The 23,741-nt window shown below is 39.8% G+C and overlaps 3 protein-coding genes and 1 pseudogene across 3 annotated transcripts; all 4 read right to left on the bottom strand.

The window, feature by feature from the left end:
- Positions 1-1,587: 1,587 nt before the first annotated feature.
- On the bottom strand, positions 1,588-3,630 carry LOC115804833 (leukotriene B4 receptor 1-like; annotated as a pseudogene).
- Positions 3,631-7,284: 3,654 nt separating this feature from the next.
- On the bottom strand, positions 7,285-8,265 carry LOC115804832 (leukotriene B4 receptor 1-like). Its single transcript, XM_030765324.1, has one exon. It carries the CDS (start codon positions 8,263-8,265, stop codon positions 7,285-7,287), a length of 981 nt encoding a protein of 326 aa, XP_030621184.1.
- Positions 8,266-9,233: 968 nt separating this feature from the next.
- On the bottom strand, positions 9,234-11,717 carry nudt21 (nudix hydrolase 21). Its single transcript, XM_030765827.1, has 7 exons — positions 11,492-11,717; positions 11,057-11,257; positions 10,798-10,861; positions 10,133-10,222; positions 9,945-10,020; positions 9,633-9,747; positions 9,234-9,336 (listed from the first exon to the last, which is right to left on the bottom strand). Exons 1-7 carry the CDS (start codon positions 11,608-11,610, stop codon positions 9,315-9,317), a joined length of 687 nt encoding a protein of 228 aa, XP_030621687.1. The 5' UTR covers positions 11,611-11,717; the 3' UTR covers positions 9,234-9,314.
- Positions 11,718-15,252: 3,535 nt separating this feature from the next.
- On the bottom strand, positions 15,253-23,741 carry hsf4 (heat shock transcription factor 4). Its single transcript, XM_030766810.1, has 12 exons — positions 23,616-23,741; positions 22,026-22,134; positions 21,738-21,865; positions 21,277-21,401; positions 19,798-19,873; positions 19,433-19,500; positions 18,324-18,423; positions 17,886-18,010; positions 17,354-17,548; positions 16,407-16,515; positions 16,036-16,101; positions 15,253-15,351 (listed from the first exon to the last, which is right to left on the bottom strand). Exons 1-12 carry the CDS (start codon positions 23,739-23,741, stop codon positions 15,253-15,255), a joined length of 1,326 nt encoding a protein of 441 aa, XP_030622670.1.

Here is a 23,741-nt window from a genome sequence, read left to right as displayed (position 1 = left end):
TATCTGCACATGCATACAGCATCTTCTCCACTTCCTGACAGAAACCTTGAAATGTTCATTTGGCAAACACTTGCAATGTTGTACAATTTCACATCAGTTATTCTGCATCATCTCACTCACTTATCCTAATTAGGGTCGCAGGGGGTGTGGATCCTATCCCAGCGTTCTCTGGGCATAAGGCGGGGAAACACCCTGGACAGGTTGCCAGTACGTCGCAGGGCAGACACACAGACATTCATACCTATGGGGCAACTTAATGTCTCCAGTTCACCTAACCTGCAGGAAGAAACCCAGGGGAAGGAAACTCACACAGACTCCACACAGGACTAGGTTTAATTAGGACTGACAATGACAGATGCTGGATCTCAGGGTCCCTCTTCTAATCTATGCTGAATTCAGACATCTACATAGCTAACACATAACCTTGTGCAGCAATGCCTTCCACAGGTGCAGGGGCTCTATGAACATCCCTAGTATATAGAAGAGCCATCTGTGACAGGTCTTTCAGGCAAATGCTTGTAAAAGAACAGGCCATAATCTGAGCCCCAACCCCAAAGGTGCTCCACTTCTCAACCCTGAGAGAGATGGCAGAAATATTCATTTGTATTGATATGTATTTGTTATTTTACTGCAAATCTTATGTATATACATGTGAACAGTCTGAGAAATTCAAGAAGATTTTTCTGTATGTACATGATTCTCTAAGAGTTTAGCTTGTTTTCAAGAAAATGGAGCCTGGAAACCACATCATTCTCTTCCTTTTATGGTCTTGCTAAGTAACAGTCTGTAAGGTTAAATGATAGTCCAATACAGCAATGCTGTATTGGACTAAGTTAGTAATGCATTGTTTCATTTTCCCTGGTACTTCTTGAAAATGATCACTGAATATTACTTGTATCTACTCATGTGAAAAGAAGCTCCAGAAGTATGCTCTTGTCACAGTTGGTTAAAAAAAGACTGGATGCGCAGGTCAGTTTCATTTTATTTAAATCAAACATAAGACGACTAGGAACTTACTAGATTGTAGATTCAGGAGACCGACAGACACGAGACTATACAAAGCAATTCCACACAAATGGAAAACCAAGAGTATTTTTACACACAACTGAGCAAGGCTGAACAAACTGAACAAAACAGGTGGAGCCAATGATTCAATTAACAAGCTGAGCCAAGGAACCAGGAAGTAACACAAGCCGGCCAGTAGAGGGGGAAAGAGAGAACCAGGGCGTGACAGCCCTATACCACCTCATAGAAAGTGTTTGATAAAATAAATCTTTTTTTGAATCTTTAGAAGATCTGACACAAATTAAAGGTTGGAGATAATCCCCAGGGCAAGATACTTTGGAATGGTGCGGTAGAATGTTGCAAATCGTATGAATGGGCTTTAGGGAAAGACATGGCTTTGCCAGGCAAGTATATAGTTAATAATAATAATAAAGGTACTCAAAGACATTTTACATGTATAAAAAATAATTATGAAAACAATACAAAAAAACCCATAACACACTACATTAATCACACATTAAAAGCTGTTCTGAAGAGGTGAGTTTTGAGAATTGATTTAAATATCGACATGTCAGTGCAGTCTCAGATGTGCTTGGGGAGGGAGTTCAAGAGGGAGGGGGCAGCTATGGAGAAAGCTCTGTTGCCCCAGGTCCAGTGCTTGGTCCCGTATGGTATAGACAGGAGTTTGGCGTTGGGGGAGCGGAAGTGCTTGGTCCTGTACGGTATAGACAGGAGTTTGGCGTCGGAGGAGCGGAAGCTGTGAGAAGGAGTGTGGTGATGGAGCAGGTCGGTGAGGTAGGAGGGGGCCGCGTTATGGAGTGCTTTGTAAGTGAAGAGAAGAACTTTGAAATGAATTTGTTGTTGGACAGGAAGCCAGGGAAGCTTCTGGAGGACAGGGCTGATGTTGTCACTGGAGCAGGAGTGCGTGAGCAGGGGTGCAGCAGAGTTCTGGATGTACTGGAGTTTATTTAGGACTTTGGATGATGTACCATAAAGAATGCTGTTGCAGTAGTCAATTCTGGATGTGATAATTCTGGAAGAAAGCTCCCATAGAGGGAATATAGGAATATTCAGTAGCCCATTACTGCAAACTGTTTATAAGTAGTTAAAAACAAAATGATTTGTATAGACAGAGAAATGCTTTATTCCACATAATGTGCTCAACAGAGTTGAGTAAACTTACACTTATCAGTCATATTTGATAACCACAGCCTTCTTCCTCTAATACTTCCTTCCACTTTATAGTAAATCACGGTGTACAGACTGGAGTGCACAGCGGAAAACACCTCCGCAACAGCATATTACATATGTGAAAATGAGTGTTTGAATCAGTTTATTTGTGCAATGTGCATTTATTCCCATAACAGTTTGACTCCTCCTGTGATACTATTGCACTGCCTATGTGGCATACATGGCAGCTTTGAAGTATGTCCCACCTGTGCCTATAAGTCAGCTGTGGAAAATGCATTAAACCAACATTAGATAATATCTCAAATCCTCAAAATTCATTTATCTTTATCAGACATTTTGCTTGACAGAACGTTATGAAACCCAACAAGAACTCATACTGGCATACTGGCATCCTGAAAATGAATAAAGATAGAATGTGGTTTTTTTGTTCAGAATCAGTGGAGACCACCCATTAAGATACACAACAACAATGTGATCCTGATTGATTCTATCAGATTCTGAGGTTGTGACTGGTTTCTGGGTTTTGATTTCCTCAGGTAGAGTGAAGCATAAAGAAAGGGGTTCAAACAACAATTAATAAAAATCAAAGTCTTGCCCAAATCTCCAGTCGCTCTCCTAAACGTTTTCAGCCGAACGTATGTGTCTGGAGATGTCGTTTCAGTTATAGTTGCAATGATGTCTATAACGTTAATGACATAATAAGGTAACCAGCAAACTGCAAAAGTCACGACAACACTGACCACAAGTCTCATCCTCCTCTGCTTTTCTTCTGTTTGCGGTACCCGCTTGTGCAGACAGAGGCAAGACAGCAGAAGAATGGAGAACGGTATTATGAATCCAAACAGGACCTCAAGAAGGAGAATAAGAATTTTTATGCTGCCCCACTCCACGCTTCTCTGGCACTTGAGAAACTTATCCTTGTTAACAGTGCTTTGCGTAAAGATAACAGGAGACGCAAATAGCACCAGAAAGAGACCAGAGGCCAATCAAAAGCAAATTCTTACTTCTGCTTTGCAGTCTCTCCAGAGTCTTTCTGTTGGCAATCTTTGATGACAAGACTTTGTAGCGCTGTATACCTATGAGAGTGACTATCAGCACATTGGCGTACAAACTACAGTAACCCACAAAGAAAAGGATCTTACATGTCCAGACACCCAGCTTCCAGCCGTAGAGTAGAGCATAAATTCCGATTGGAATCATCAGCAGGGATATGATGCCCGACACAGCCAGGTTAAACACAAGCTTCGAGAAGAAGTCAAACCGTTCATTTTTTAAGTTCCGAGCGATTATCCCGATGACAGCGGCGTTACTAGGTGTGCCCACTAAAAAGCAGAGTCCCAAGATCACTACAGCAGCTAGCTTGAAAGGAGTCAAGTTGGAGGGATACAGGTTGGAAGTGGAATTCAGTAACACAGTGCTGTTGTTGAGCTGCATATTTACAGATTGTCAGGAAACAGCTGAGAGAATTGGTTGGACTTCAAAATGACCTCACTTGCCAAATGTTCCAGTCTGAACAGTGTGACCTGGGCCCTCATCGAGTGAATTGTGAAAGAGGAAACACTTTTTTCACATATTTAAGTTCAAATCGTTTGTGGCAATGGGGTGGAGCGTAAATGATACACTGAACAGGCCCCTGAGGCAATTTATCTGAGGTAATTTACAAGTACATGATATTTTCTGAAAAAAATTAGAAATGGTATTATGCTGCAGGTACTTAAGAACAGAAATAAAGAAACAGAAGTTAGTTCAGAGGAAAGTGGAAAGGGAGATTAAACAAACGATAAGCCACCAGAATTTTTTTTTTGATGGAACATCAACACATTCAATATCATGCTATCTAAAGTAATGAAAACAGGCCAGTGTGTGTGCAAAGCTGTGAGAAGGAGTGTGGTGATGGAGCAGGTCGGTGAGGTAGGAGGGGGCCGCGTTATGGAGTGCTTTGTAAGTGAAGAGAAGAACTTTGAAATGAATTTGTTGTTGGACAGGAAGCCAGGGAAGCTTCTGGAGGACAGGGCTGATGTTGTCACTGGAGCAGGAGTGCGTGAGCAGGGGTGCAGCAGAGTTCTGGATGTACTGGAGTTTATTTAGGACTTTGGATGATGTACCATAAAGAATGCTGTTGCAGTAGTCAATTCTGGATGTGATAAAGGCATGGATCAAAGTTTCAGCAGCAGAAAAGGAGAATGACGGACACAGACGTGCTATGTTTTTAAATGGAAAAAAGCAGCTCTGGTGATTTGACTGACGTGGTGTTTGAAAGACAGGTTGCTGTCGAAAATGACTCCGAGGTTGCAGATGTGTGGGGAGGGAGACAATGTGAAGTTTTTGAAGGTGAGAGAGAAGTTGTGAGTGGTTTTTGTAGAGGATTTGGGACCGATGATAATCATGTCTGATTTATGCATCCATGATTTAATATCAGTGATGCAGTTGATCAGAGTGGAGTGGGTCACAGAGATGATGGTATGGTGGAGATGTAGAGCTGGACATCACTGGCGTAGCAGTGGAAGTGGAGACCATGACGACATACAATTTTAGGACTGGGTTTTTTGTTTTTTGCTTTTAGAAAAACATCACACACATGACTGTACATACTTGTACTACTACACTAATAGAGACACAGCACTGCACTGGTGTATAGCATTCTTTGTGAAAAATACTTTTGTGTTACAATAAAAAAAATACTCTCTGTTTGTGTGTTCCTGCTTGGTTGCTAGTTAATTAACACGTCCCATCAGTTTGATGCAACTGTGGTGAGTGTTTATTTAAAAACTGCCAGTGGCTCTCTGGATACAACCGAGACCAACTGGTTTTTTTTTTTCTTCTAGCCACATAGTTTTTTTCCGCAGTACATGAAGCGTAAATGTAGGCCACCGTTTTACAAGCAGAACATTTGGCGGAAGATGCTAGTGAGACTACATTTTGTGGAGCCCAACATATCGTAAATATGGCTCTCAAAGGCCAGTGCATAATTACAGAAACATCCGAGGCAGATTATTTTTCTTTTCCCTTTTAATTATGGGGTACATAAAGACAATACAGAGTTTATTAAATCCGTAAGTAGGACGGCATTTAATTAAATAATTCACTGTGACACATCATCCCTTTCTTTAAAATGCCACATTTTACAACTCAGCAGAAAAATCCCTGCTGTAATTGTTCATGAGAACAGAACTCAACATGTCTATACCTCGGAGCAGTTTTGGCCAAGTACAGAGGAAAGAGGAAGCCAGTACTGTTTCGTTTTCAGTCAGTGTGACCATTATTTTGGTCATGCTCAATATGTAGGAAAATCTTTTGAAACGCATGTATGACAACAAGGTGACATTTCAAGTAATAATTTGACCCAAATATCATTAAAAATGTACCAGTCTTTGAAAGGCAGGTTTCACCAGAGAGCACTGGATGTTTGTTTGGTTTTTCGACTTAAACGGGTGGAATAATTTCGCCCATCACTTTTTTCTTTTATTTTTTTTTTGTATTCATTGTATTTACTGATGAACAATGTCAGACTTTGTGGAGGGTTTTCAATGGTTGTCAAAACTTTTGCTGACCCTCTAAAGGAACATGAGAGACTTTCTGTCAGTGTTTAATTTTTTCTAGTGCGTCATGGTGCCCCCCTCCTGTGGTTTGTTTGACTGCTCCTGATAAACTCAAACCTGACAGGAAATGCAAAACAGCGACGTTATAGGACCATAACCATCAAATGCAGCAATACTACTAATACAGATGCTATTTGCAATACATACATCATCTTGTTTACATTACTCCATTATATATGCACAAACTTTCAAAAGCTAAGTAAGCAAAAGTAATAAACCAGATAAATAAACAACTAAACAACAACCAAATAAACTTGGTGAAAAGAATAGTGTCTTCTATAAATGTTAACAGAAGCAATCAAATTGTGGTTGACCTCAGTAAGCACAACATTAATCAAAATCCCTTTATCATTAACAGTGTTAAAATTGAAATGGTCATCAGTTTTCAAATTCTGAGAGATAACAACATTTCTAATGATTTTGTATGTGTGTTTGTGTGTGTGTGTGACTGTTACGATGAGTACATCCTAAAGAGGGAACAAATGTAAAGAGCCGTATTTTCTCAGATGGCCGCACACACCTGTTGTGCAACTTTAATTGCAACTAGAAACCGCCGCATGGACGTTAGGGACTCTGAAGGTTCCCAATTTCTGATAATAAGCTCCATTTTGCAATGGAAACCAAGCGCACTGACCAAGTTAGTGTTACTTATGTAGATGTATTTTATAGCATATCTAAAGCAATTAGATAAGTACAGCCCACACTTTCACAGAAAGTTTGATCTCATCAGTTATTGTTCTCCTCAATGTAGCAAACACCAGGACGTGTCACTTTGTGTAAAATGTTAAATTCTGCATTTATCTTTTTGAGTAAATAAAAGCTGAGGAAAAAATGTTTTGTTTCTTTGCTGGAATCTCCAATGTCCCATAATTCTTTTCCTTACAAGAAAGCTCCCATAGAGGGAATATAGGAATATTCAGTAGCCCATTACTGCAAACTGTTTATGAGTAGTTAAAAACAAAATGATTTGTATAGACAGAGAAATGCTTTATTCCACATAATGTGCTCAACAGAGTTGAGTAAACTTACACTTATCAGTCATATTTGATAACCACAGCCTTCTTCCTCTAATACTTCCTTCCACTTTATAGTAAATCACGGTGTACAGACTGGAGTGCACAGCGGAAAACACCTCCGCAACAGCATATTACATATGTGAAAATGAGTGTTTGAATCAGTTTATTTGTGCAATGTGCATTTATTCCCATAACAGTTTGACTCCTCCTGTGATACTATTGCACTGCCTATGTGGCATACATGGCAGCTTTGAAGTATGTCCCACCTGTGCCTATAAGTCAGCTGTGGAAAATGCATTAAGCCATCATTAGATAATATCTCAAATCCTCAAAATTCATTTATCTTTATCAGACATTTTGTTTGACAGAACATTATGAAACCCAACAAGGGCTCATACTGGCATACTGGCATCCTGAAAATGAATAAAGATAGAATGTGGTTTTTTTTGTTCAGAATCAGTGGAGACCACCCATTAAGATACACAACAACAATGTGACCTGATTGATTCTATCAGATTCTGAGGTTGTGACTGGTTTCTGGGTTTTGATTTCCTCAGGTAGAGTGAAGCATAAAGAAAGGGGTTCAAACAGCAGTTAATCAAAATCAAAGTCTTGCCCAAATCTCCAGTCGCTCTCCTAAACGTTTTCAGCCGAACGTATGTGTCTGGAGATGTCGTTTCAGTTATAGTTGCAATGATGTCTATAACGTTAATGACATAATAAGGTAACCAGCAAACTGCAAAAGTCACGACAACACTGACCACAAGTCTCATCCTCCTCTGCTTTTCTTCTGTTTGCGGTACCCGCTTGTGCAGACAGAGGCAAGACAGCAGAAGAATGGAGAACGGTATTATGAATCCAAACAGGACCTCAAGAAGAAGAATAAGAATTTTTATGCTGCCCCACTCCACGCTTCTCTGGCACTTGAGAAACTTATCCTTGTTAACAGTGCTTTGCATAAAGATAACAGGAGACGCAAATACACCAGAAAGAGACCAGAGGCCAATCAAAAGCAAATTCTTACTTCTGCTTTGCAGTCTCTCCAGAGCCTTTCTGTTGGCAATCTTTGATGACAAGACTTTGTAGCGCTGTATGCCTATGAGAGTGACTATCAGCACATTGGCGTACATACTACAGTAACCCACAAAGAAAAGGATCTTACATGTCCAGACACCCAGCTTCCAGCCGTAGAGTAGAGCATAAATTCCGATTGGAATCATCAGCAGGGATATGATGCCCGACACAGCCAGGTTAAACACAAGCTTCGAGAAGAAGTCAAACCGTTCATTTTTTAAGTTCCGAGCGATTATCCCGATGACAGCGGCGTTACTAGGTGTGCCCACTAAAAAGCAGAGTCCCAAGATCACTACAGCAGCTAACTTGAAAGGAGTCAAGTTGGAGGGATACAGGTTGGAAGTGGAATTCAGTAACACAGTGCTGTTGTTGAGCTGCATATTTACAGATTGTCAGGAAACAGCTGAGAGAATCGGTTGAACTTCAAAATGACCTCACTTGCCAAATGTTCCAGTCTGAACAGTGTGACCTGGGCCCTTATCAAGTGATTTGTGAAAGAGGAAACACTTGTAGCACATATTTAAGTTCAAATCATTTGTGGCAATGGGGTGGAGCGTAAATAATACACTGAACAGGCCCCTGAGGCAATTTATCTGAGGTAATTTACAAGTACATGATATTTTCTGAAAAAAATTAGAAATGTTATTATGCTGCAGGTACTTAAGAAAAGAAATAAAGAAACAGAAGTTATTTCAGAGGAAAGTGGAAAGAGAGATTAAACAAACGATAAGCCACCAGAATTTTTTTGGATTGAAGTCCAAAGGTAACAGAAGGCGAGGAAATGTAGGAAGAAATGTCAGAGGAAGAAGGGGTAGATTTTGATTTAAAAACAAACAACCAACCACCCCCCCCCATAGAAATTTCAATTACACAATCCATGTAAACCAAACCACTTAATTTTTTTTTTTTAACAAAGAACTCTGCATTAGCCTACGCAGACTAAATACCAAGCAGGACAAATCTTTATGACATTCAAAAATCATACCTTTCAAGATGTGAACTCCAGGAGAGCAGTTTATTATAAAAACAAATGACAAAAGTACAGAGATAAAAACAAATCCCAACAGGACACCACTTTATTTACTAAAAACATTGTATTCACTCCTGAACAAACATAAAAATGCACTCATTCAACAAAATCATGTTGGATTACTTACAAAGGTGTGATGTTTTTCTTTCTTTTCTTTTTTTTTTTTTTGCAAAGTGGGAGGGAAACAAAGACTCACATACATTATCATGCTATCTAAAGTAATGAAAACAGGCCAGTGTGTGTGCAAAGCACCTCCTTTCTGCGTCCTGGTGTGGTTTAACATATCTGATCCACTCTCCATCACCACATAGACCCCCCCCCCCCCCTCCCTCCCCTCAACCTCTCTGGTTAGACTGAACTCATAGAGACAGCCCTGCAGTCTCATTCTGCATATGCAACTCAGTTGTAGATGAAGTTAAACCTAAGGAGAGAGAAAAAAAAGTTTGTGTAAATATACTAAACAGAAGGATTCCAAATACAAAAGCTAAATAATTTATCCATGAGGGAAGCAAGAGATGAAGAGTAAACAATTCACTACAAATGAAACAATTAATGTTTGAGGAATGCATTTAGAAGACTACAGATGACAGTAGATTATATGGATAGCATAACTCAACTTCACAGTTATTTACTAAAATTGTAATACCATTAAAACATAAATGTTACCATACTGAGTAACTATCTGTGTTTTGTTTTCAACTGGATTACAATTTTTACCTGCTCAGTAGTTGAGGGAGACTGGATATGATCGGTCCATAGCCTGGAGCATTGTCATACAGCTCAAACAAGGGAGCTGCCACTAGCTTGTAGTTCTTTGGCACGGCAAACAATGCTGGCAATTGTCAAGGAGAAGTAAATACACACGTACAAACACCGATACACACTTCACTGAAGCTGCACGTCCCTGTGCTACAACTGACAGCCACGTGACACATTGTTGTAACGTAATTTAACCTTCAAAACCGCATGAGCATTTTCATTACAACAATGCAAATATTTATACAAAGGAATGTGTGTTTTTGTTCTTACCTTTCTCTTGTAGCTGTACCAAGAAGAGCTTCTTGTGTTCCTTAGGCTTAGTAATATGTGCTGGAATGTAGGGGTACTACAGGTGGACAACCAAACACATTTCAATCTCAAACATATTTCACACTTCAATAAGCTGTCAAAGATGCTGGTGTAACATACAACTAAAAGACAGACAACAGCTTGCTCACCTGTGGGGGCTCAAAATTGGGTCTCCACCAATTTCCAATACAGTCATCAATAACCCAGTCTTGCTTTACTCCATCCTGTCGCCCTAAAATCTGCACAAAAGAGTGTTTTTAAGCAGAGCTTGGTTTCCTTATGCATTTCAAAGCCTCTTTCCAAAACCCCTTTCCAGTATTTTTGAAATACTTAATTTGCTAAAGTGCAAAATCATTAGCAAAAGAAGTGTCATTCAAAGGCAAAGCTTAGACAGAAACTTACTTTGGGAAAATCTGGCATCCAGTTAATTGATCTGAGCTATTATGACTAGGGAGTGAGTGCAAGTTACACCGTGTACATGTAAGTTTACATAAGACTGCGCTTAGAAACAATGGGGTAACCACATGATGGCTTTAATCACTACACCAGTTTCACAATCTTAACTTTAAGTCAAAGACAATGAGGGATCAATGTTTTACAACACCTTAGGATAAACTGTTACAGAGACAAAAGTCTTTACGAATGAAGAGTAAACTGTATGTGGTTCAAATCTTTCAGTAACATATCTAGGCAGATTTTAACTTTCACGCATGCGATCTAGTTCACAGACCATGAGCACGGCTTCTAAGATCCACGCAGAACACCTGTTATCTGTTTACCACAAGCAATGTAAACAAACAGCAAACAACTTTACCTCTGTCATCAGACGTTTCAGTCCCTCAACTTCATCTTCCCCTGGGTTAAGCTCTCCTCCAGGACTACAAAAACACATAGAAAGCAAACAAACAAATAAACAATAAACAGTTAGGAAATAAATAGAAATACTCAAACATACATACATACATGCATATATATGAAAAAGAGCTGCTTACAACGTTACAGCTAAGGGATGAGCAAATCTCTGAAACAGATCCGCTAGCTTTTGTAAACTAAGATCAATCGGAATGACTCACAGTTTAAAGAAAGTGGTCCCTAGCTGGAGCAACAGGACATGGGGAAGCCTGTGTTCGTGCACGATGAGAACTCCCTCCACCGTTCGGCGCATGCCAATCTTCTCAAACTCCTCACGCATCCGCTGGAATCGAGCGGCCACGGAACTATCCTTCTCATACAAGGGCTCTTTTGTACCGAACGTATAATTCGTAAGAGGGTACCTTACAGATTTAAACAATAAGGAATGAAGTTAAAACGTTAGCAGGCCAGCAAACTTCCTTATCAATTGTTATCAACTGTTATAAGGAATGAAGTTAAAACGTTAGCAGGCCAGCAAACCAGCAAACTTCCTTATCAATTGTTATCATGCAGGAACAACAGCAAAATGATTTAATACATGCTACAGTCACTACGGTCACATTGGTCACAATGCAATGAAAAGCTGAAATACTTACAGATTAATTGTTCTCTCTAACGTGAGCGGTTTAGCTGGTTGGCTAATGTATTTGTTCCCGAACTGACTGACTCCACGGGGCCATCCAGTTGACGGCCGATTCGAGGGTACGACTGACATGATTTCAATGTATATGTATGCACGAGCGAAGTCCGGTTACCTACGCAATAATGTTTTAATTGTTGCCAATCAGAAACAGCGGGAATACAATCCTGCAAGAAAATGGCTAGAAACGAAAACACTTGCACTCGCAAATCCAACCACATCCGGGACATCAGGGGTCAATTCCTACTTTACGACCATTTGACTGGGTTCACCGTCTGCTTTACGGCAGCACGAAGATCCTACGGTATTCTTCTTAAATATTGTAAATTAATCGCACGAAGGCATCGTGAATTCATAATCTTAACCGTAATTTTTTTAAACGGTTCTAATATTTTTGTAATAAGTGTGCGCATGCGAGCACTCAAGTGCGCGTGCGTGTGCTTTTTGTTTTTTGTGCTCATTACAGTTTGTTGTATAATGCTAATTAGCTGAAAAACTATTTTTTAAATTCACCTTTTCATGTTTCACCAGTAAATAGAGGGAACTAAATTAGATCAACTAAACACGTATTTTGTAACAAGAGCAGGAATGAGGGCAGAGTGACTTGATTTGCAGGCTATTGAACACATCAACAAAAAACTACAAAATGGCATGGCGGAGATCTCTTTTTATTTATTTTGATCAATATGATGGCGTTTCAGGTCCATATGACATTGATAAGGCTGGTTTATAACACCCATTGGGATTTTTTTTTTCCAAACTAAATGCACTGCTTCCAAGTGACATTCAGAGACAATGCGCTCCCCATAGCTGTGGACAAAATAACCTGCAGTGGTCTAAAATGCAGCACTGATACTTTGAAACAGCTCTTTGAATATTGGTGATTCAGCAGGAAAAAGAATGCAGTCAGCAAATCCTGACAAGGCTTTTGTGAATTGTAATACATTCGTTTGTTACCAGTGCAAATGATCAAATGAAGGAAGTAATACATCAATGAAACTCCCCCTAGAAGGGGGGGAAAAAGCACTCTTAAAAACAAACCATAAAATACATACCCTGTATAATGAGAGCTGATACTGTAAGCTACACAGAACAATCTAGTAGAAACTTATAGTACAGGTATCACTCTTAGTGCAATTTCTCTTTATGCCCCTTTATATTTACATCACTGATGCTCACACATGCAGTGTACCATTCCCACTATACAATGTTTTGCCAGCTATACATTCCGCTGCACTCACAGATGAATAGAATTCATGAGAAACCCCACAGATTATGATATATATATATATATATATATATATATATATATATATATATATATATCTCACTATTGCACTTACAGGCTGAGAGGATTTCCTCTGTCTCTCTTTAAAGAAGAAAAGTAAAGAGAAAAAAACACTGTGTTTTCCATGTTATGGCTGCCACATATAGAGACAGTGCATCACAGAATTCTTCCAAACATCTGAATCTCATACATAAATTGGTAATTGTTACATGTATGAGGTTTTGTTAGTGGCTTGGACAGAAAACATTGTTTTCATCTTTTTTACATTATGAAGCTATTAAAACCAGAATTGCATACAGTATATTTGAACAAAAATGATTGCTAAGATTCAATACTATCATAATCATTAAAAGATTATATGTACACCTTTACTGACATGAATGTCAGTTTCCTGTCCTCCTTTTGTTCCTGCATGTGAGGTTTTGGTCACACCATTAAACTGAAAGATGCAGCTGAGCAGCTCACTCAACAGTCTAGTTCTGCTGTCTAATGCTGTATGGGGTTCTATATTTTTTGAACTTGGTTGCTCAAAAACCATCTCACTCATTTTCTGTAAATAAACTAAAATAGTACAGTTTGAGAATAAAATAGAATAGTTTTGATCAAGCCTTTTGGACAAGCTAAAACGGACTGCTTTTCTGTCCTCCAGTCTATTGCCTCTGTTTATTGGACTTTTATGAAGAGAAATACTCACATAATCCATATAATCCCAGTAGAGGATCAAATGGGACCAGGAGGTAAACCTTCTCTTACTGAGACAACTTATTGTAAAAATACACAGTGTCTCAAAAAAGTAAAGGAAAAGAAACTATCTTGAAAATGTTCTTATCCACAAAATTCAGCCAGGAATGTTTCCTCACAAAGATCTTATTCCCTCTATCTCTCAGTCGCTTCATTTTCTGTTACAGTCACAAGCAACAGAAAATAGAAGGGCAAATATGTCATTCATCACAAAATGCCAAAGATACTTTAGTGTATAAAATGTTCTGGGTGCCTCATGAAAATATAATGCATAGTAAATATAGACTCAAAAATGTGCAAAAAAGGCAGTATATGGTTTTCCTATAGGAAGGTCTAACTTTAAGGTACCCAGACCTCTCACATTCATACATACAGAATGGTAGTAAAGCTATTTTTATGCTCAAATATTTATAAATATATATTGAAATACAAATATAATGTGTGTCCCATCAAAATATAATTGAAAACAGAAGTCATATACAATCAAATAGTAGAAATTAAATACCATCTCCCCAAGCAGAAATTCTCACACACAGACTAAAGTGCATCCAAACTTGGGCCACAATATAGTATGGAATAGTTGAAGACAGCTCCCTAGGTAATGAAAAAAATGTGGTATACTCAGCATTAAGAGTTCAGAGATGCTCTAAGGGCAGTTCCCTTCATCAGCAGCTGATTGGTCAGTTAAATACCCATGGCTGAGTAGTGGCATTTCTTTTCTGTGCTTCTAAGAATTGGCCAAACAGAGTGAAAATAAGTTCTGTGAACCAGCTGATGTATCTTGGCATGCGCACGCTTCAGACAGTAAATAGTGCAATCTTGGATCATCAGCTCATTGTCATTGGCTCAGTGCCAGCCAGGCCCTTATTCACTCAAAACACTGTGAAATTTCCCTGGTGACTAATCCACATTTATCCTCGCATTTTGATTAAAAGTGATGCCAGCACACTTTCCCATAGTTCTGATCCAAAAGTCACCACTTTTGAAATTATTTTCCCTTCCATTATGGACAGTTGCTAGGGCATTGGCAGGTTCAGTTTGGCCCAGACAATCAGCTGAATCTATATACAAATATCTTGCCTGAAATTGGTTTGACTTTTGTCAGTAATGTGCAGAGCATACCACAAAACTGCTAATTCGAATGATTATAAATCCGATATGTGGAGGTCAACCCAAGACAGACAATCCAGTTGAACCTTCAGATCTCTTTGGACCCAGCATCCTATTCAGTCATCCTTCTGGTATTTATCCATTGTAGCCCTGCAGTTATGAGCAACAAAAGAGAGATTCAATGTTAGTATTTTTACATTCAGTGATATTTTTAGACTCATTGAAAAACCACATATTTAGATGTTTATTTTCTAAATATACAGAATCTTAAGCCATGCTGCTGTAGCCATGCTAATATTAAAAGCTGATTCGCCTTCTTTATTATTTTAGACACATTAGCATCTAGTATAGTTCACACAAAGGCATGGCTTTTAAGTACACTGAATCAGAGAAGACTGTACCTTGCAACTAACTACTGAGCACTGAGGTAATGGTTACGTAATACATAATATACACATACTATAATACACATTTAGACACATGAACAGTAAGGAATATGGTTAGCTGTTGTGTGGATGGAGGGAATGTGACCTGGCTTTTTCTCGGAGCTGATGATTGCCAGCGGGGGTGACAGGTCTTCACTGTTCCTCACAGCCAGCGTTGGGATAGACCTCGCCCTCCTGACTCTGGAACATGTACTGGGATACAGCCGCAGGCACGAGGATGTTAGCCAACTCCTGCACACACAGGCATGAATTCTTTTCCACATCTGCTATACAGTCCCATTAAAATGTCTGCAGCTAGTTACAGACACTCACACAAACACACACACACACACAGATAGCTATGTGGACGCCGGTTTGGGTCAGATCAACTAACATATTGCATGAAGACTTCACCCATAAAGATACAGTAAAATGATGTTTGCAGCATCACTAATTTTAGGAATGCCTGTGAACTATTTGAATTAAAACCTCCCCTTTTCCCCCCATAATCACAATTTTTGAACAATATCACTATTTGTTTTATTGGGACAAAATTCAATAAATCAGTCTACTAAAAAAGCAACAACCATTGTTGATTATATCACACATAATATAACACAATATTATATTTTGGAATTTTCCAAACCTTAGGCCACCAGTGAAGATTCATAATACAAGATATTTAATTGCTAACATTTTAAGTTAGTGATAATTACTTTTAGTATACACAGTGGTCTCAGACTCCACCCCCATAAACCTGAGACATACCATATAGATATACTACACATACTGAATCAGTATATAACTACATAGAGTGCATAGAGGGACACACTGACCTCATTCACACCCTCCTATATCCAGTAATCCTACTGTCCCAGAGTAATAGACTAATACTGCAGAAATAATATTGTCTCTCATGGTGTACATTCTACTTACTGACTTCAGGTTAGAATCCATATCTGTGAAATTCCATTCATTCAAAGGCAGGCTAAAAGTGAAAGGCTGCGCAAAGAAAAACAGTGCAGTTTAGTGTATCGATAAAAGGCTACTGATGACATTTGTATGTTGGAGAACAACCCAAGAGGGGCTTCAATGATCAATGGAAAATGGTTCTGAAATGCTTTTGACAGAAGTGATAAACATGAACTTTTCATATCTACTCTTTGACAGTTCCAGATACTGAACATTGTATAATGGGGCTTTTCTGCCAGAGAGAAAGCGAGAGAGATAAGGAGAGAGAGAGAGAGAGAGAGAGAGAGCATGGGTGTGCCGTGTGTGTGTGTGTGTGTGTGTGTGTGTGCACTCACATCCATGGCTGTAGCACTAGGCTCCACACTCTGCTGGTGGCTCCTCAGCAGCAGCTGCAACTCCTCCAGACTCATGTCAACATTCTCCACAGTGTCTGACCCCTCTGGCCTAACACAGACACAGACAGACAGACAGACAGACACACACACACACACACACACACACACAAAGACATTTGCCATCATTCGATAGGACGATGTAATTTACATGTGTTGTGCTGCTGTGCAGAGGCATCAATCATCCGTGCTGCAGATGAAGTATATTTTACATTGTATCATTATTGAAAAGTGAGTAATTTTCATGTACACAAAATGAAATGTGTTTGAAATATACTTGTCAAGGTACTTACTGAGAAGGCTGCTGTTGCTGCTCTAGTTCCTGCCTTTCACAATTATATATTACCACTAGAGTGTGTGGCTCCATATAACCAGCCAGTCAGAGTGAGGACTAAATTACATATTGTTACGGTCTGTGAACGGCTATGAATGACAAATTATCCCTTCTTCTCAAACCCTCTCACAGAGACTACTTATATACCTCCGCTGTTAAGTTAGATATTGATTGACTCTGTGTGTGTGTGTGTGTGTGTGTGTGTGTGTGTGTGAGTGTTTAATATTGCTGAAGTCAGAGTTAAGTTCTTGTGCTTTAATCATGCCTCTGAAGTGCTGAATGAGCAAATGCTAACAACCTTAAAGTATGAGAACATCTAGTCAGTGTTGTTAGCAAGCGAGATCATAAGTGATAGCCTTCTGCTTTTTTATTTTTTTCCGCATCTTTGATGTCTCCAATCTGACTGTTATAAAGGGATACAAATATATCTTCTTTACTGGAGGTTTAGACAGAAATGTGTTCAGGTGAATGTGTGTGTGTGTGTGTGTGCATGTGTGCGCGTGTGTGCGCGCGTGTGTGTGTGTGTCTGTTTTCAGATGCATGTAAGCTCATTCACCTTTCCAGTAAAGGTCTCTTGCTCCTCCTCTCTCCTGAGCCACAACTTCGGCCCTCCAGGACGGATTGCACCATAGCAATGGGGAGGACTGGGGGTTCAGCGCACACCTCACAGGAGCCGAGCGGGACCCCCTCCCCCCGCCCACGCACCCCTGGACTCACCGGTTCTTCCTTGATCAACATCAGACACTTGTCCCTGAGGGGCAGGACACAGAGCACACATATGTCATGATACATGATATGATACTTGACAGAAACATCTACTTCCAAATTCTATGAGGGGCTCACAGACAGTTTATCACTGTGATAATGGAATTTCCATCGCTAATGGAACTTTTTAGGTGCACTAACTGGATATTTTCAGGAAAACTACCCGAATCCAAGGAATCTTAAACTGGACTGAAATAGGACAGTAACTCCAAACAAGTCTTCCATGGAATTTAGCTATTGATCCATTTCTGCTTCCCTACAAGTGGCTTTCTTAATTGCAAGGTAAAAAATTGGCCATAAATGGTTTTGGCTGGTTCCCTCACCTTGACTCCTCCCCCTGAATTTGCATAGCCATGGTTGGAGGCTGGGACATCTCAGTAACGTCTGAAATGATTGGTCCTCCTGACATAGTAGTGCTGGTGGAGCAGGATGGAGTTTCTGTAGATGGCTTGAGGAGAGAAGATAGAGAATAAAAAATAATGGGACACAGGTTTGGTCTGCACATTGTTCCTCCCACTGCATTTACAAACTCTTTCACCAGCCTCTAATTTATCCTTCTTTACTGAAATGACCATCCTGGTAAAATCAGCAAGCTAGAACAATCTCTGTTCTGGGAGTATTCAAATTTAGGACTGTACAAAGAAAGTACGACTAAAGAACTCAAGATGGATGAATCAGTAATCTATGTAAATTAGCTTTTGTAACAGATATTTGTTAATAAAAGCTATTTGGATGAAAAGGTGAAAAGGTCTATGTCTCACCGACTGAATGTAGAAGGGCTCTTGCAGGGGTTCCATAGACTGGTTATGGCTGAATTTGGACACTGGAGGACTCGTGGAGCCGTCATCCAACATGAGAGGCCTTAAAAAACGCCCACAATTCAGAAGCAACAGTCAGCACACAACGGAAAATAAGTTTATTCCTTCAGTGAAAATGGTTAGCACAAAACTTGCACGTTCCATCACTAACCACTAAAATGACAGATGAATTAGATTGTGTTTTATGACTTAATTCAGAGAACGTCCTAAGACATATTTATATTGCCCCCTGGTGGCTGGATGATAAAGATGATAAAACACAATCTTTGTAACTGTATACACAGATAGAGTTAAATAACTGTGTGGCTATGCACTGTAACTCTACCATAGCAGTATCTGACGGGTTAGCACGTATGTGAAATGTTTAGAATAATTTAATATTTTTTTCTTAAAACCATATTGACCATGTAATAGTTCTATTATCACGTCAACAATTTGATTGTTATATTTACACTCCAATGTTATTTTGGTCTTTAATCTCTGCATGGTCCAATGACAGCAAATGCACAGTGAGGTGTGTTAGCATTGTGTTTGTTGTAAACAGGTGAAAGCCATGGTGATTGGAGGGGTAGAGGGTGACTGGCCCTTGTCCTCCCTTGTATCCAATTTGTTCTCACGAGTCACATCAGCTGACAGGGCACTTCTTCACAGAGGGTAAGGGGTCATGCGCTACAGTTCAATGGGGTGGTGTGTGTGTGTGTGTGTGTGTGTGTGTGTGTGTGTGTGAGACAAGGCCAAAGCTCAGTAAGTCTGATTCAGCACTCGCTCCATTCATCTCAGCTGGGTCAGTCAAATGTGTCAGGTGACCACATCCAGCTGAGTTGGCCGTTCACACACTGATGTTTGTATAAGGCATATATGTGTTAACCGCTATTGTTTCCTGTTTTTACAGGTGTGTATTAGTCCTAGTTTTTTGGTACCGCATATGCGTGTATGGTGTGAGCGTGTGGTTGTATGTACATACACTTGCTAGTAGGTTGACTGTGTGAATTTGTGTGTTTGTGTGTGTGTGTTTGTGTGTGTGTGTGTCACAGATAAAGGTGTATACTCACAGTTTCCTTTTCATTCCTACAGTGTTAGGTGTGTTGGGCTGCATCTGGCTGAATAGGAACTGAATCAGCTATAAATAGAACAGAAATCCACAGTGAGTCAGCATGATTCAGATAAAACACACACACACACACACACGCACACTAACACAACATACACATGCCACATCTCTCTCTCTCTCTCTCTCTCTCTCTTTCTGTCTCCCTGTCTATCTGTCATTCTCGGATGAACCCATACGCACACACACACGCACACACACAGATGCGCACGCACGCGCGCACACACACACACACACACACACCACCCCATTGAACGCGCACGCATGCCCGCACGCCTGCACGCCTGCACGCCTGCACAGATGTTTTACCTTGTTCATGACTTTCTGTTGCTGTGTATGGTTCTGCCTCAGTGAGACCACCTCCCTCCACAGAACCTCATTCTGCCTGCAACAGGAAAAAAGAGGGGGAGAGAGTGAGAGAGTGAGAGAGAGAGAGAGAGAGAGAGAGAGAGAGAGAGAGAAAGTGACAGAGAGAGAGAGAGACAGAGAGGGCAAAGATGTTTTTGTAATGTACTGTGTGCGCAGGGGACCTGCACAGAAAACATGTTCCTTATTCAGTATAAATAATTTGTGGACGTCCTTTCCTTTTCACTGAATCCTCTAACAAAATGCATCTCCTACATGCTGCCATCGCTCATGTTGCCTGTTGTATACTCCAATGATTCCCAAACTCCACAGTCAGAGATAACATGTGACCTACCAAACCAGGTGTTCTACCTGAGAGCTTCACCTGACCTGCTCACCTGACCAACACTATACAGCGCAGCTGTCAGGTGAGCAGCGGAATGTTCTAGAGAAACAGCTGACACAATAGATCAACCAAGTTAGATACACAAAACATTCAATTTATAAAAACACAGAACTGGGCAAAGAATTACATTAAAATGGTTGAGATAAAATTGCATTCTTGCATTCTTGCTTAATGGGTTCTCATGAGATGGTGTTTAATGAGGTGTAAATGAGTGTAAACTTAACATTGTAATCTAAAAAGAAAAAATATTGTGTACAGTTAAAGAAGAGCTGATTTATTACATGGTCTAATGTAAGTGGGTAAAGGGAATAGAGTGATCTAGAGTTGTTAAGTATTTGTGATGCAGTGAATGATATATAATATATCACCAGTGAGCGTGCTGGTGACAACAACATCAGTTATATTAGCTTGCTGAGTGGGGAGTTATTGGGTAAAGATCCTTGTGTGTGTGTGTGTGTGTGTGTGTGTGTGTGTGTGTGTGTGTGTTGTTTTAGGTTTTATAGAACCCATAGGGACTACATACACCATAATGAATGTAAAAAAAAGCTGACCTTGTAAGGACATTTTCCAGGTCTCATTACTTACGTTGATTTTTAAACAAAAATATTACTGTTACTCTTAAGCATATGATTCTTCAGTTATAATAATATGTAAACCATTGGAGAGCACCCATTAGTAATCAGTGTATATATTTGTGTATATGTCTGTGTGTGTGTTGCTCGTTAGGAGCAATTCATTAAAGTGGGAAGGCTCTGCTGTTCCCAGTGTGTGTGTGTGTGTGTGTGTGTGTGTTCCAAGGACTGGTCTCCTCTCAATACATTAATGTAGCAGAAAGGAAGCACCACAATATGTATAATTGGAAAAAATGCTTTTATGTACAGCAGGAATGTCTGGTGATTGATTCCATATGGTCTTGTGCCTCATAAGAAACTAGTGACATGCAGGTCTGTTTGGTTGTGGCTATGTGTGTGTGTGTGTGTGTGTGCGCGCGCGTGTGTTTCTGGGTGTGTTTTTTTGTCTTCGACTGTTTTACTCACTGTTTCATGTCCTGTATTTGACACTCCATATTCTCTTGTTGGCTGCGCAGCAGCTGAACCTCATACAGCAGCTTACTCAGGTCCTCCTGCCGAACCTTCGTCTCCTCACTCTTCACTATAGACACCTGGCAATACAGACAGCACACAGCAATGACACTAATCAGCATTTTTACAAAGACCTCTTTTTCTCACTGTGAATATGAGTCAGAGGGAGGGAGATTTTCTCTCTGTCTCTCTCTCTCTCTCTCTCTCTCTCTTTCTCTCTCTCTCCCTTTATTTCTCTATCTCGTTCCATGTGTGTGTGGGTGGATGTGGGTGTGGGTGTGTGTGTGTGTGTGAGAGAGAGAGAGAGAGAGAGAGAGAGAGAGAGGAAGAGAGAGAGAAAGGAAGACTACTGTAGATGCATGTGTGTTAGAGATAGAGAAAACAGTCTATGTAGAGAAGAATACTGAATTTCTTACTTTGCGTTTTATGTGTTCCAGGAGATGTTCATGGCCTTGTAGGAAGTAGAGATGCTGAAACTCTGTGTCATCTCTCTCTGGTTTCACTAGACCACTCTGCTCGATGTTCACTACCTTCCTGAAGCCATCTTTACCACATACACACACACACACACACACACACACACACACACATGTACACACGCACATGCGTGCACACACACAGACACACAAATAGTGTTACCCAAAAAACACTCAACACAAGCAAATTATTCTTCAGATATGAGCCAACAGTGTGTGTCTACTCACACATGTTGAGTTGGCGTACAAAACTCGCCATATTGTTATGTTTGAAGTACTTAGGCAGCACCTCCTTGGCAAATCTGCCCTGGTCAAACACATGGAAGCTGGTCCCCGTCTAACAAAAGGTGTGAAGGAAGAAACAGAGAGAGAGAAAAAAGGACAGAATGTCAGATGTGATGTCCAACCATTTGATATGTTAAAAAAACAGTTTCAACTAAGTTCACTCACTTGGAAAGAATGAGAGTGGAGTCACTGACTGATTATACATAAAACTCTCTGTATGAGACAGAGAATGTTTGAAACAATACCACATAAAGTCACAAACACTGTATTTCAAAAGGACAGCAGGACTTTCTCCAAAATGAAATGCTTTACATTAAACATGCTTTGAATATTTTAATGTAAATTATACTATGGTAACCGTTGTTTATGCAAAATTATACAGATGTAATTACTTCAAATGGTGCTATAGCATGTAAAAAATTTTTCACACCACTAGGGGCAGGCTTTAATGGAATTCAACAGCCATTATAAAGACCATCATGGATGTACAAATGCTGTGTATTTAAGTGATGTAATTGCATGTCTAAGCACTTGTACACATATTCATTTGCTGAATTATTTATCAATGTCATGCTTTGTAGAAGAATACTCAAAGGATAAGGTCTGTGAGGTTGGGCAAAATGATCTGTATAAAATTGTAAATATTGAAATAAACAACAGTACAGAAATGTTATCCTTTTTCCTGTGAAGTGTTTAAAATATTTAAAGCATCTAATATATGCACTCCATCCATGCTGAATACATTTAAGGTCTGAATTCCTGAATGTCTGACATGTTAAAAAGCCTTACTATAATAAATGCCTGAAATATCATTTACAATGAAACTCAAAGCAGTATTGGCCATACTACAAATGGACAGAGTCACCCACCCAAGTTCGTTCTTGGAAAGTGACCAAGATAAGGTAAGGAGAGATATATGCTACTGCTAAAAGATCCATTCTCCTTCCTGCCCAGGACAATGTTTCAACTTGAACTGTCTGTCAGTAACTTTAGCCTCAAGTAATCTGAACATGAAACAGAGACCACAAGCTAAATGTCTAAATTGATTCCTTGTTTATTTTAGGTGAAATTTGAGATCTGTCAGGCTGTACTGAACCCTGAGGCATCTTTCTCACTCTCACTGGAGGATGAGGAGATGATATTGTCCTACGATATTGTTTAATAATCTCCCCAAAATAATCCACTTTCACTCTCTCAAGGACATTCAGTATCATTTGGTAATGTTTAAACTGCTGTTTTATAAAAAATATACACACATCCACACACAAAACGTGCTTAAATTAGTAACCTTTCCTTTACTTCTCATAATTTTGAGTGTATGCAAAACCAGACACTGATTTCTCAGTGCAGGATTAAAACTGAATGAAACCACATTTGATGGACATCCTCCTTTCAAAACTCAAACTTGTCCAGGACTGTATAAGACTTCTTAAGATAAACAAAGTCTGAAATGAGATAGTACATGTTTGACTCGTGATGTTTCACGTTCCTTTGGGTAACTGACAGAAATGGAGAAAGTCAGGACTGACTCACCGCGCTCCAGCAGATGAGATGGTTGGTTTCTGGGTCCTCCACCAGGGTCCACAGCTTGGTAAGAAATGCAGGAACGTTACTGGCGTAACCTCCATCCACACCTATAGAGCCGGGAGACTCCTGCAT

The sequence above is a fragment of the Chanos chanos genome, chromosome 2 (assembly GCF_902362185.1).
Source record: "Chanos chanos chromosome 2, fChaCha1.1, whole genome shotgun sequence".
Classification (NCBI taxonomy): domain Eukaryota; kingdom Metazoa; phylum Chordata; class Actinopteri; order Gonorynchiformes; family Chanidae; genus Chanos; species Chanos chanos.
This window is presented reverse-complemented; position numbering and strand designations above follow the sequence as displayed.

Bases quoted from the DNA above. Each gene is read 5' to 3' on its own strand.
- LOC115804832 (XM_030765324.1), bottom strand. From the start codon at position 8,265: ATGCAGCTCAACAACAGCACTGTGTTACTGAATTCCACTTCCAACCTG.
- nudt21 (XM_030765827.1), bottom strand. From the start codon at position 11,610: ATGTCAGTCGTACCCTCGAATCGGCCGTCAACTGGATGGCCCCGTGGA. The intron at 11,258-11,491 runs GTAAGTATTTCA...TAAATCTGTAAG, and splicing joins TTAGAGAGAACAATTAATCT to GTACCCTCTTACGAATTATA. The intron at 9,748-9,944 runs GTAAGAACAAAA...GACAATTGCCAG, and splicing joins GGTACAGCTACAAGAGAAAG to CATTGTTTGCCGTGCCAAAG.
- hsf4 (XM_030766810.1), bottom strand. From the start codon at position 23,741: ATGCAGGAGTCTCCCGGCTCTATAGGTGTGGATGGAGGTTACGCCAGT. The intron at 19,501-19,797 runs GTAAAACATCTG...TTCTATTTATAG, and splicing joins AACAGAAAGTCATGAACAAG to CTGATTCAGTTCCTATTCAG. The intron at 16,516-17,353 runs GTGAATGAGCTT...TGTCTGTGTTAG, and splicing joins AAGAGACCTTTACTGGAAAG to GCCAGAGGGGTCAGACACTG.